At 47.1% G+C, this 12882-nt stretch overlaps 1 protein-coding gene across 1 annotated transcript; it reads left to right on the top strand.

The window, feature by feature from the left end:
- The first annotated feature begins 222 nt into the window (after positions 1 to 222).
- On the top strand, positions 223 to 12549 carry SSPN (sarcospan). Its single transcript, XM_082240175.1, has 3 exons — positions 223 to 477; positions 7229 to 7315; positions 12139 to 12549. Exons 1-3 carry the CDS (start codon positions 238 to 240, stop codon positions 12502 to 12504), a joined length of 693 nt encoding a protein of 230 aa, XP_082096301.1. The 5' UTR covers positions 223 to 237; the 3' UTR covers positions 12505 to 12549.
- The last annotated feature ends 333 nt before the right edge of the window (positions 12550 to 12882 follow it).

The raw sequence follows: 12882 nt of genomic DNA, 5'->3' as shown, positions 1-12882 counted from the left end.
CTCACGTGCAAAGCTCCCTCGGGCACGGCAGAGCCGGCGCTCGGGCGGTCGGCAGTCCGCTACCCCCTCGGACCCCCCCCCCTCGCCTCCGGGCTATATGTGGCGCCTGGAAGCTCCCAATGTTTTCCATATTTGTGCAGCCTCCGCGAGTCAAATGCCAGAGACGAGTCGGCCGGCAGCCCCGAAGGAGAGGCGCGGCCCGGTTCTTCGGCGTCCTCCCGGCGGCAGCGGAGCAGCATGGGCAGAGAAGAGACGGCGGCCGGGCCGGAGGGAGGCGGCGAGCGCGGAGGAGCGGCCCGGCCGGCGAAGGAGAGCCGCGGGGGGGACCCGCGCCCGTGCTGCGGCTGCCGCTTCCCGCTGCTGGCGGCCCTGGGGCAGCTGGCGCTGGGCGCCGCGGTGGCGGTGCTGGGCTTCCTCATGGCCGGCCTCAGCTCGTCCCTGCTGGTCAGAGACACGCCGTACTGGGCGGGCCTCCTCGTAAGCATCGCCGCCTCTTTCTCCCCGCGGAGCGCCTCGGCCCGCGCGCCCTAACGCCCCGACTAACCAGCTGTCCGCGCGGCCCTCGAGACGCGGCTCGGGCCGGAGCTCAGCTAACCTTTAACAGCAACAGCTGCCCTGCCGTGGTTGCTTGTATCCATTTTACATGCAAGAAAGGAAGTGGAAAGAACGTGTTACTTTAGAGCAAACATCATAGGAAGCTGGGAAGTAAGACCCTTAGATTTGCTGCGTGCATCGTTTAGCAGACTTCTAGATTTGGATTGCAGTGCAAGGATTGCTCCTGGCTGAAAGGTGGGGGTGATATGTGGTTCTGGCACATGCACGCCTGTACCCTTGCCAAGGGAAAGGGAATGAGAGGCAAGGGACGAGAATTAACGTTTTGATCCGAAATGACAGAGGAGAAGGGAATGAATGCTCCTGTTGCTTCCACGCTGCGATGAGTTGTTGGACTTTTCTAAAGAACTGTCTGATCTGTTTTGCGCTTCGCCCAAGCCTCCTTTGCCACAGCCGAGGGCACTTTGGCTCTTGCCGAGGCGAAGGGTTAAATTTGAAATGCAAATAAGCGAGTTTAGGGGGAGGGGAAGGACGGGGATATGCGCCAGTCCCGGAAATTCGGGCTCGCCCAGCGACACGCTGCCTTGCCATACCTTGTAGCAGACGGACAAGGCTATTTGTGAGCATGTAAAACACGTGGTCCGCGGGGACAGACAGCGCGAACCCAGCCCAGGCGTGCGCGCTCATTCCAGTCATGGGTTGTGTTTCAGAGCTGATTTGTTGTTAATGAAATAGAGAGGGGGGAATTAGGCCATGTGAAGCCTTGTCTCTTGAGCTACTTTGCTGTATGATGCATTTTTTTAATGTTTTGTTCAGTGCTCGTTCCAAGTGAGTTCCTGCCAGATTCTGGAGGCTGATGATTCTGAATTTTACAAATAGATCATCAGGGCCCACCACACTCACATTGTTTTAAAATTCAATGGATTCTCCATGTGCCATATACTACTGAGTTTACTATTTATATTAGCTGAAGGCCCACCAAGTTTGCCATGGTGGGGCAACAGCGGTTGGGGTGGAGTGCCCGTCTTTCCTCCAGCTTGCCCCCCTGCTTGTGCCATCCACACCCTTGCATCCATTTTGGAGGGTGTTGCCTCACTTAGGCCCTCAGGAAGCCTGAATGAAAAGATAAAGGGCATAAACTTGGGCAACATTGGAGTGAGCCCTGAATGTGGCCCTGTTCGTCCCAGCACTCCTTTTCAAGTGCCAGAAATTCAGTGGGAGAAGCTGATAACCCAGCCGTATCCTGTTTGCATAAGAGTACAATATAACCCATTTTTCCTGATTCTTGGCTATGTTGGAGAATGGCATGTTGTACAGTGGTACCTCTGGTTACGTACTTAATTCGTTCCAGAGGTCCGTTCTTAACCTGAGGTACCACTTTAGCTAATGGGGCCTCCCGCTGCAGTTGCGCGATTTCTCTTATCCTGAAGCAAAGTTCTTAACCCAAGGTACTATTTCTGGGTTAGCGGAGTCTGTAACCTGAAGCATATGTAACCTGAGGTACCACTGTATATGTTTTTAATCTGATCCTTCCTCCAAGGAGTAAAAGGTGGCACAATGCAGCCTCTCTCACAGCGATATGCAGTTAAGTTGTTTTCACATTACACCCATGAACATGGTTAAGGCCATTGATTTCAGTAGATCTACCCTTGAGTAAAACTTAGTTGCACACATCTCTTTCCCTTCCTTCCTATACCACATTTTAGTCTGCAGCCATGCAAAGTAGATTGGGTTGCCCTTTCTCATTTTAATTATCTTTGCAATAGTTCTGTGAAACAGATTCAGCTGAGGAATTGTGATTGCCCAAGATCACAGGGCAAATCTGACTGAGTGCATATTTCAGCCTTGTCCATGTTCAGCCCTCCATCCACCATGTGAGGCTATATGAATGCAAGGACACTGAATCAGTGCCATCTCTATGACTAGGATGTAACTCAGTTGCAGAATATGTACTTTGCTTCTGAAAGTCCCAGGTTCATTTCCTCACATCTCCTGGTCTTGGTGGGGTGGGGTGGGGGAATAACCTTATCCAAAACCCTAGTCAGCTTCTGCTAGTCAGTGTAAAGTGCAGAGCTAGATGCAACCATGGTCTGACTTAGTGTAAAGTGTAGGAAGAGCTCTGTTGCCTTCATGATCTACTTTGAAAACAGGGTGCTCTCCTTCCTTTGAGGTTTTTAAGCAGAGGTCATGTATGATTTAACTGACATTCCTGTGTTGCAAGGGGTTGGACTAGATGACCCTCTGAGTCCCTTCCAACTCTACAATTTTGTGATTCTATGATGGGACAGTGATCTGTTCTAACAGGGCTCTTGTGCTCTTATATTGTTTCCTATAAATGATGCTGAAAATGCCTCAGCCCCTCTCCTCAGTTTGTGCCAATTGTGAATGCTGCTGATGCAATATAGACATTTAAAACCGTCACTCTTTTGTTGACTATGAGGGCCACTCCATTTCTTTTACGGTTTTCTTGCCCACAGTAGTAGATATGATAGTCATCCGAACTGAATTCGCCCATTCCCGTCCATTTTAGTTCACTGAGCACCTTGATAGTAGTATCATCTTTTAAAATTTTAAACAGTTCAGCTGGAATACCATCACTTCCACTGGCCTTGTTATTTGCAGTGCTTTCTAAGGCCCATTTGACTTCACTCTCCAGGATGTCTGGCTCAAGGTCAGCAGCCACACCACCTGGGGTGTACGAGCCATCCATATCTTTCTGGTATAATTCCTCTGTGTATTCTTGCTACCTCTTCTTGATGTCTTCTGCTTCTGTTAGGTTCTTACCACTTTTGTCTTTTATTATGGTAATCTTTGTATGAAATGTTCATTGTTCTAAGCCTGTGAGGTAGAGTATAGTGAGAAATAGAAATGAGAAAGGGCTGGATTATAATGGTGCAAATGCATGGAAGGGGCTGTCCAGGTGCTGAGCTTTCATTGAGAGAGAGAGAGAGAGAGAGAGAGAGAGAGAGAATCTAGCTCTCCTAGAAGAAAAGTTATGAAACAAAATGGACAGGCAAACCTCTAAGCTAGTTTTTTCCTCAAAATGTAGACCAGGACTGGGTCTTGGGCAACTTTCAGTTGAGACTTGGTGCCCAAGCCATGCTCCCCTAGCTGTGCCTTTTGGCTGGATAAGACTAAAGTTTTGGAAATGTACTGCCATTTAGCAATTTAATTTAATTGGGAATATACCCAAGACCACATCTTCAAACCTTTCTGACAATCTTGACCTCTCTCGCTCTCTCTGTTCTCCTCCATGCCTCTTGTCACCTCTAGCTGTCTGTGTTTTCTAATGCCTGTCCTTGGTAAGGTAAAGGTCAAGGGACCCCTGACCATTAGGTCCAGTCGTGACCAACTCTGGGTTTGCGGCGCTCATCTCGCTTTATTGGCCGAGAGAGCCGGCGTACAGCTTCCGGGTCATGTGGCCAGCATGACTAAGCCGTTTCTGGCAAACCAGAGCAGCACACGGAAACGCCGTTTACCTTCCCACCTATTTATCTACTTGCACTTTGACGTGCTTTCGAACTGCTAGGTGGGCAGGAGCTGGGACCGAGCAACGGGAGCTCACCCCATCGCAGGGATTTGAACCGCCAACCTTCTGACCGGCAAGTCCTAGGCTCTGTGGTTTAACCCACAGCGCCACCTGTGTCCCTCCTGCCCTTGGTAAAGCCTGGTCCTGTTTTTGCCTTGGGGAAATTTGGGTGCATACTACTACTACTACTACTACTACTACTACTACTACTACTACTACATTATGGTGCATATGTGTACTAAAATTAGTTTTAGCCCCATCCCCCAAGCAACTAGAAGTTAAATGTGTATATGTTGTGATAGTGACATACTAGATTCCAGACATATCTGTGATTTCAGCATAAAGGAACAAAATTCTGAAAATACTTTGTATCTGAAAGCACCCTGCTTAATTTTGCTAACTGACTTTTAAATCAAAAAGACCAAACAAGCAGCATTACAAAGGGGAAAATTAAGATATCATATGTCTGACTCTGAAAACAATATGTATTCTAGAGCAGATTGTGCTCCTCTCTGGCGTCCGCTTATTAAGGCAGAAATGAGCAATGGTTCCTTTCTTGGCAGTGAAGCAGAACACAGAGGCAGCATGGTTAAAATATCAGCATGCTTGTTTTAGCAACATCCCCCTCAAGTGTGCTCTGCCCCCCCTCGCTGCAGCACCCCCACCCCACACGCCAGTATTTGATTAGCATTCCACTTGGCCAACCATAGAAGAACTTTGAAACCAATACTTTTTTCCTGCAAAATTAGCTGCACATAATAGGCTCAGCTCATCCCTGTTGGGATTACCCCAGGGGTGACTTTGTCTTCCTGACTGCTGCTAACATGCTATGACAGAAAAGTGAAGGGAGAATTCTAATGTGCTAAATAGAGCCTGATTTATTGAAGGGATCTTTGCTTTATTAGTAGCAAAACTGTCATACTGCTCCATGCTGAAAATCAAGTGCTTTAGTCCATCAGTATGAATAAAGGGGAATTCAGCCAGTGAAGCAACAAGAGCCACGCAAAAACTGGAACTGGGATTCATTACTCATTTTAAAAAATCTTGACTTTCTGTAATAAGATTCAAAAATTTGAGAATAAAATATGGGATAATTTATGGTTTAACTGTCTTTTCTTTTTATGCTTTCAATGTCATAAATAGGACTGTGAGGGCGAGGGGACAGAACTGAGGGTACTGCTATTGATTTTTTTAAAAAAGATTGATGTCAGAATAAATGAAGCAATTTGAACACATTTCTTCCTTGCTGGCAAAATATGGGTATTGCAAAATTTTGGATTTTTGACATGGAATTGAACAGTGAAAAGGAAAGAGTAAACATTTTTTAAAAAAACTTGTGGACTAGGAGCGACGACAAAGCCTTTGGGTGGTAAAGGTGTGTCTAGGCAGGTGTATGTTGGCATGGTCCTCCACCTTTCCCCCAAAAATATGCCTGCCCCCCCCCCGCTCTATATCAGGGGCAAGAATAGTGTGTCTAGAAACTTCTCTCTATCATTTAGGGCTCATTCACATATAATACTAAACCATATTTGCCATTTCCAAGAGGGCTTGCCTGCAACTTTCCACTTTCCACTCTTCTAAGCCTTGTTTGTGACTGAAAGGGCAAACCATTTGCCTGCAAACCAGAGTCAAACCCTGGTTTGCAAGCAGGTGAAAATTATAGAATGCACAGCATGTGAGCCTGACACTCCTGAGGGCTTAGAATCATAGGGTTGGAATAGACCACAAGGGCCATCGAGTCCAGCCCCCTGCCAAGCCACTGTGGGAGGGTATTCCAGAAGGCCCGGTCATGGGCCGTGGGCAGCAGCACTCAGCAGTGGCACCAGAGGGTCTCCCCTGCTGATGGAGGGGAGTGACTGCTTTATGGTTCATATTTTGCTGCTGTTTTGTAGGCTATTTTTTATTGTATTTTCTTCATATTTACTGAGTGGTATCCAATGGTGCCTGTCAACTGGCAAGAAGAATCCATGAGTGGAATAGGGCAGAGATGCAATTTTCAGGTATCCCTTTATTGTTCCAAGATCATAAGACATCTTGGAAACTGCTGAAGGCAAGGCTGATTTTAAATATTTCTGTCAGTTAAATTAATCAGTAGTTGGCTACGACCTTGCCAGTTTCTGGATGGATTATGTGGATGGGCCTGTGCAAATGTGGACTCCATGTCACATGAATTGTGAATAGGGTGGACAGGTGCACCTACTCATGGCTGACTCCTAGGCTCCTCTGTGTATAGGACCGGGGTGCCACAGAGCCCTGTGTAATGCAGCCCAGAGCATTTTCAACCTGGTTCATACGTTGCTCAGCTCTTCAGGTGCTTCTGTACCTGAGGTTTATATACCATTTGGCTATAGTTGTATATGATATCACTAAGATATGAGCATTAGGCAGATCATGTTAATTGAATTAAAGGCTTCATGTAGATGGTAAAGAACAAGGACACACAGGATTAAACCTGAGAAGCACTGTGCAGATTTGAGGAGAACCCCTGCAGGACCATGTTTCAATGGTGTTACTTCCCTTGGCAACTCTGTCAAGGATGAATATAGATGAGGGGTTGTATCCTGCTAAGCCATACTCAGAGCAGAACCACTGAGATTAATGGACCTGTATAATATGGAAAGCATAACTTCTTTGACACTGCTCATTAACCATGCTGGCATCCTCTTGGCCCTGGTGATGAGTTTCCTGATGAGTTTCTGTTATTGAGTTTTGAACAACTGCCAAACCTTTTGAAGAGATGTGGCCCTCTTTACTTTTCAGCTTTTTTTTTAACAAATCCCCTTTTTTTGGCAGTTTCCTCATTTGAAGTTAAATGTGTTGGATTTTCTTGGCAATCGTCTACTTAGTTATATGTTGAATTTGATAGCACTCTGGTCACTGATCCCAACTGTTCAGCATCTTGCACCAAGGCCAAGACTGCTACCCCTAACTGTTCTAGGATAATTCTTTGTCATAAATGGAACATGCATGTGTCACTTTTATTGCAGCGTTTTCCTTTTTTGGTGCCTCCTTGATTTCATTCTCTATCTCAAGATCACCCAAGCCATTATGGTCAGGGAGACGATAGTGCAACACTGTAATACTGCCTATCATATTCCCACCCCCAGTTCTTAAAATGTAATTACAGTCTAGCTTTCCCTTTTTTAGGTCTGCGTGGTGGCCTTATTGGGACTAGTGATGCTATGTGTTTCTTACCAACCGGATGAGAAGACCTGCATACAGTTTGCCATCAAGGTACATTGCCTGATACTGTTTTTTCTTCCTTGTTAACCTCAAATACCTGAGAAGCCAGAAGGGGTGGTGGGTTTCTGGAGATTAGAGTGTTGGCCTTATTGTCCTGCCTTTTGCCTCTTCCAAGAAGAAGAGATTCTATAAGGAGGCAAATAAGTGCAAATGGCTTATGCCAGCCTTCCTCCACCTGGTCCCCTCCAGACATTTTGGACTACAACTCGCATCAGCTCCAGCTTGCACAGCTGTGATACACAGATAAAATAATTCAGCTTCTTGCAAGGGTTCACACATTTTCACTGGGCTTGGTAGCTAACCATTATTTTGAGTAGCCAAGGTGATTTTGTCGCTTTACTTCTTTCTCCATGGAGGCAAAATGTATGTCCCTTTTGTACACGCTATGAAAATTCTTGGGAGGAAGATGTTGCAGCCTAGGAAACTGCCTCATTCAAGGTCTGTCTGGCCCAGTATTGTCCACAGTGACTGACCAGCAGTAGCCTTCCAGAGTTTCAGATAGGGGACATTTTCAGCCCTACCTGGAGAGGCCAACAATTGAACCTGGGGCCTTCTGCTCTACCTATGTGCTATGGCCTTTCCCCTAACAAGATGTGTTTGCGTGCTTGGATAAACCCCTCTCTTTCTGCCCATAACACTAAGGCTGCCATTTTGCATCCTGATGACTTTTGAAAAAGTCTCCTGTGGAACAATGCACAGGAAGGTTTCTCTGCTGGATTCCAGAATTACATTTCAGGCTATGTTCCCCTCCAAATTTGTAGCAAAGTTTTACAAGTGTTTCCCAGTGTTTTGCCGTGCCCTAGAAACTGAGTAATTGATATTCAAGCTGAGGGTCATAGCTGTCACTCAATGGGGCCTTAAATTTCTGTGTGCCATGGGCAACCATGCTGCTATTTGTGGATTGCTGGGTTTTGTTTTTTTGGCTCAATAGATTTGACAGATTTATGCATTATTGATCTGATAGCATGTATACAAAGAAACCAAGGCATGATTAGGATTTTGTTTAAAGTCTTTATTCCCCTCCCCCCCTTATCTTTTGCCAGTAGAACTGAAAAAGAGAGATGTATGGGATGTCATTCACAGTCCAACACATCCCTTTCTCCTCTCTCCTATGTTTATGTAGCAATCACCAGCCTGTATTTATGTCAAGCTGTGAAAAACAGCAAATCCAAACTCCTTTTCTAGCTCCTTTCTTTGTTGTGTGTGCAGTTTTGGAATTGCTTCTTAGTCTGCCATGTGATGGATCTCAGGGTAACCTCGTCCACAAGCTTTGATCCTCTCCTTTGATGTCCTCATTCTGACATGTGGAGAAAATGTTCTGCCCTTCCAGTGCCTGAAACCATGCAATAAACATTTAACAGGGCAATAGCTCCTACCCCAAAGCCCACATGATTCTCCCTGTCTCTGAGGATTGCCTTGAAGGGTGCCTATAGAGTGGTACCTCAGTTTACGAACAACCTAGTTAACGAACTTTTTGGATTACGAACGCTTCAAACGCGGAAATGAGTGTTTTGGGTTGTTGGTTTTTTGGGGGGGTATTCGAATGTACTCTGTTGGGGGTGCACTTTCATTTTATAATAATAATAATTTATTATTTAAACTGCCCATCTGGCTGGGCCTCCCCAGCCACTCTGGGCGGCTTCCATAAAAACCAAAAATACAGTAAAATATCACATGTTAAAAACTTCCCTGAACAGGGCTGCCTTAAGATGTCTTCTGAATGTCAGGTAGTTCTTTATCGCTTTGACATCTGCTGGAAGGGCGTTCCACAGGGCGGGCGCCACTACCGAGAAGGCCCTCTGCCTGGTTCCCTGTAGCTTTGCTTCTCGCAATGAGGGAACCGCCAGAAGGCCCTCGGTGCTGGACCTCAGCGTCCGGGCAGAATGATGGGGGTGGAGACGCTCCTTCAGGTATACTGGACCGAGGCCGTTTAGGGCTTTAAAGGTCAGCACCAACACTTTGAATTGTGCTCGGAAACGTACTGGGAGCCAATGTAGGTCTTTCAAGACCGGTGTTATATGGTCCCGGCGGCCGCCCCCAGTCACCAGTCTAGCTGCCGCATTCTGGATTAGTTGTAGTTTCTGAGTCACCTTCAAAGGTAGCCCCACGTAGAGCACATTGCAGTAGTCCAAGCGGGAGATCACCAGAGCATGCACCACTCTGGCGAGACAGTCCGCAGGCAGATAGGGTCTCAGCCTACGTACCAGATGGAGCTGGTAAACAGCTGCCCTGGACACAGATTTGACCTGTGCCTCCATGGACAGCTGTGAGTCCAAAATGACTCCCAGGCTGCGCACCTGGTCCTTCAGGGGCACAGTTACCCCATTCAGGACCAGGGAATCCTCCACACCTGCCCGCCTCCTGTCCCCCCAAAACAGTACTTCTGTCTTGTCAGGATTCAACCTCAATCTGTTAGCCGCCATCCATCTTCCAACCGCCTCCAGACACTCACGCAGGACCTTCACCGCCTTCACTGGTTCTGATTTAAAAGAGAGGTAGAGCTGGGTATCATCCGCATACTGATGAACGCCCAGCCCAAACCTCCTGATGATCTCTCCCAGCGGCCACATGTAAATGTTGAAAAGCATGGGGGAGAGGACAGAACCCTGAGGCACCCCACAAGTGAGAGCTCAGGGGTCTGAACACTCATCCCCCACCACCACTTTCTGATCATGGCCCAGGAGGAAGGAGCGGAACCACCGTATAACAGTGCCCCCAGCTCCCAGCCCCTCTAGACGGTCCAGAAGGATGTTATGGTCGATGGTGTCAAAGGCCGCTGAGAGATCCAGCAGAACTAGGAAACAGCTCTCACCTTTGTCCCTAGCCCGCCGGAGATCATCAACCAGTGCGACCAAGGCAGTTTCAGTCCCATGATGAGGCCTGAATCCCGACTGGAAGGGATCCAAATGGTCCGCTTCTTCCAGGCGTGCCTGGAGTTGTTCGGCAACCGCTCGCTCAATCACCTTGCCCAGGAATGGAAGATTTGAGACTGGGCGATAGTTGGCCATCGTGGCCGCATCTAAAGATTTTTTTTAAGAAGCGGTTTAATAACCGCCTCTTTCAGCGGGTCTGGGAAGGCTCCCTCACGGAGGGAAGCATTCACCACCCCACGAAGCCCATCGCCCAGCCCTTCCCGGCTAGCTTTTATAAGCCAGGATGGGCAAGGATCCAGGAGACAGGTGGTTGGTTTCACTCGTCCAAGCAGCCTGTCCACATCCTCGGAGGTAACAGATTGGAATTGATCCCACTCAACTTGACTAGACAGAACTCTAGCACTCTCCCGCCCCGGTCCTGCTCCCACGGTGGAGTCTACTTCTTCCCGAATCTGAGTGATTTTATCTGCAAAAAACTTTGCAAAATCATTGCAGGAGAACATGTGGCCCGTACTGGGCCCCGATGTTGCAGGTGGTTCCGCTAAATTGTGAACCACCTGAAAAAGTCTCCTGCTGCTGTTTTCTGCAGATGCAATAGAGGCAGTGAAGAAATTCTTCTTCGCCGTTGCTATTGCCACTTGGTAGGCTCGACGTTGAGCTCTAACCTGTGTCCGGTCAGATTCTGAATGAGTTATCCGCCACCGGCGCTCTAGCCGTCTCAACGATTGTTTCATTGCCCTCAGATCCGTGGAAAACCACGGGGCTGTCCGGGCTCCATGCAATCGGAGAGGGCGCTTCGGAGCCAAACAGTCAATAGCCCTGGTTAACTCCACATTCCAGCGGGCCACCAGGGAATCAGCTGAAAGGCCATCAACATGGGATAAAGCATCCCATGTTTGTTTCCTGCTTGGCAGGGGGTTGGACTCGATGGCCCTTGTGGTCTCTTCCAACTCTATGATTCTATGATTCTATCCCCTACCACTCTCTGGAAACCATTTGGATCCATTAAGTGGCGGGGGCGGACCATCCGAATTGGTCCCACCTCCCTGCAGAGGGGATGGGTCGCAGAGAGTGCCACACTTCCTTGTCCGGCAACGAAGAATGGGGTTGTCAAGGCGTTTCTGCAGCTGTGGGGGAGGGAAGCTGTGCGCCCACCAGCCAGCTGCTTTGCAGGCATGCAACTCCCTCCCTCCCATACCGCTGCAGGAGGCACGCGCTCTAGGGAGCATTTCCTGCAGCAGCTTGGGGGGGGGGGAATCTGTGTGGATCCCAGTTCAGCTACTGATTGATTGTGTGACTGCAGAAATGGATAAAAGCCCCCCCCCCCAAGCAATGACTATCATCAGTGCAGGTAAGAACATTTTAAAAATTTTATTTTTATCATCTACAATACTGTTTTAGTTATTTTATAGTACAGTACATTGATTATTGCTTTCATTTTGTGTTAGATAGTAAAATTCATGTTAAATTGCTGCTTTAGGGGTTGTTTTTAAAAGTCTGGAACAGATCAATCCATTTTGCATTGCTTTCTATGGGAAAGAAGCGGGCCTTGGCTTTGGGAACACTTTGTTTTAGAACAGACTTCCAGAACGGATTAAGTTCGTAAACCAAGGTACCACTGTTATATGTTTTACAGTCGCTGATGACCTAAATACTGCATTTGGAGGCATTTCTTTTTAAAATATTATTACAGATGTACCCACATTTCATAAGAATATGAGAAGAGCACTGCTGGATCAGACCAAAGGTCTGTGTAGAAACATTGCCCCTGTTTCCCGCAAGCTGCCTCATCACTTATTTCTGGACATTTGTGAAAGTCATCTGGGACTGTCAGAGTTCATATATAAATGGCAACCTTCACCAACTTGCAAACATTCACTGTAAAGCTCATATAAAATTGTTCGTAATGCTGAAAATAAATTCATTGTGTTTCCTTTCCAGGTTGCATACTTTCTGCTGAGCGCTCTGAGTCTGATTGTCTGTGTTTTGGCAGTAGCTTTTGCTGCCTACTGTTATTCACAGATCACACAGTTTACCTGTGAAACCATCACTGAGGCCTGTCAGTGTAAACTGGAAACAGTGGATCCCCTCAGCAGAACCTTCATGTACAAGAATGTATCCGACTGTACCGACATCACCAATACTTTCAACCTTTACTTGCTGATCCAGATAGTGCTTAACCTCCTTGCAGCAATTGTGGGCTTCACAGTGTGTTTTGTGATGTGGAAAGACAGATACCAGGTCTTCTTTGTAGGCATCTGGCTACAGTCATTAACTACTACTGAAGTCCAACAACAGAAAGTATAGACATCCAGGCTGTGTTGAGAAGAACAGTAAATCATCATCATCATCATCCCACCACCCAATGGATGGCTGTTCATAAAGCTGGGGAACGGAGAGAGAAATTGCTCAATTAATATTATTGGTTCGGAGAAATTATGTGAAATTCCTATAATAACAGTTACCAGACCCTCTGCCACATCTCCTAGGTGCACCAAGGAGATCCCTGCCTGTTTCCCTTTCTAGATCAGGAACTGCAGGCACTATTTGCCTATACATTGAAATGTGGATGTCATCTGTCCGAATTGCTTTCATTACACATTCCCCATCTACTTTCTGGTGCAACTAGTCATGGGCAAATACTTTTTTTAAAGTGCAAGTCAAGTTGGATTGGAGTAGTTATGT

This window comes from Podarcis vaucheri, assembly GCF_965113315.1.
Source record: "Podarcis vaucheri genome assembly, chromosome: 10".
NCBI classification, from domain to species: domain Eukaryota; kingdom Metazoa; phylum Chordata; class Lepidosauria; order Squamata; family Lacertidae; genus Podarcis; species Podarcis vaucheri.
Note: the sequence above shows the minus strand (reverse complement) of the source record. Positions and strands in the feature narration are given on the sequence as shown.

Coding starts and splice junctions, on each gene's coding strand:
- SSPN (XM_082240175.1), top strand. CDS start 238: ATGGGCAGAGAAGAGACGGCGGCCGGGCCGGAGGGAGGCGGCGAGCGC. Junction 478..7,228: donor CGTACTGGGCGGGCCTCCTC/GTAAGCATCGCC, acceptor TCCCTTTTTTAG/GTCTGCGTGGTGGCCTTATT. Junction 7,316..12,138: donor GCATACAGTTTGCCATCAAG/GTACATTGCCTG, acceptor TTTCCTTTCCAG/GTTGCATACTTTCTGCTGAG.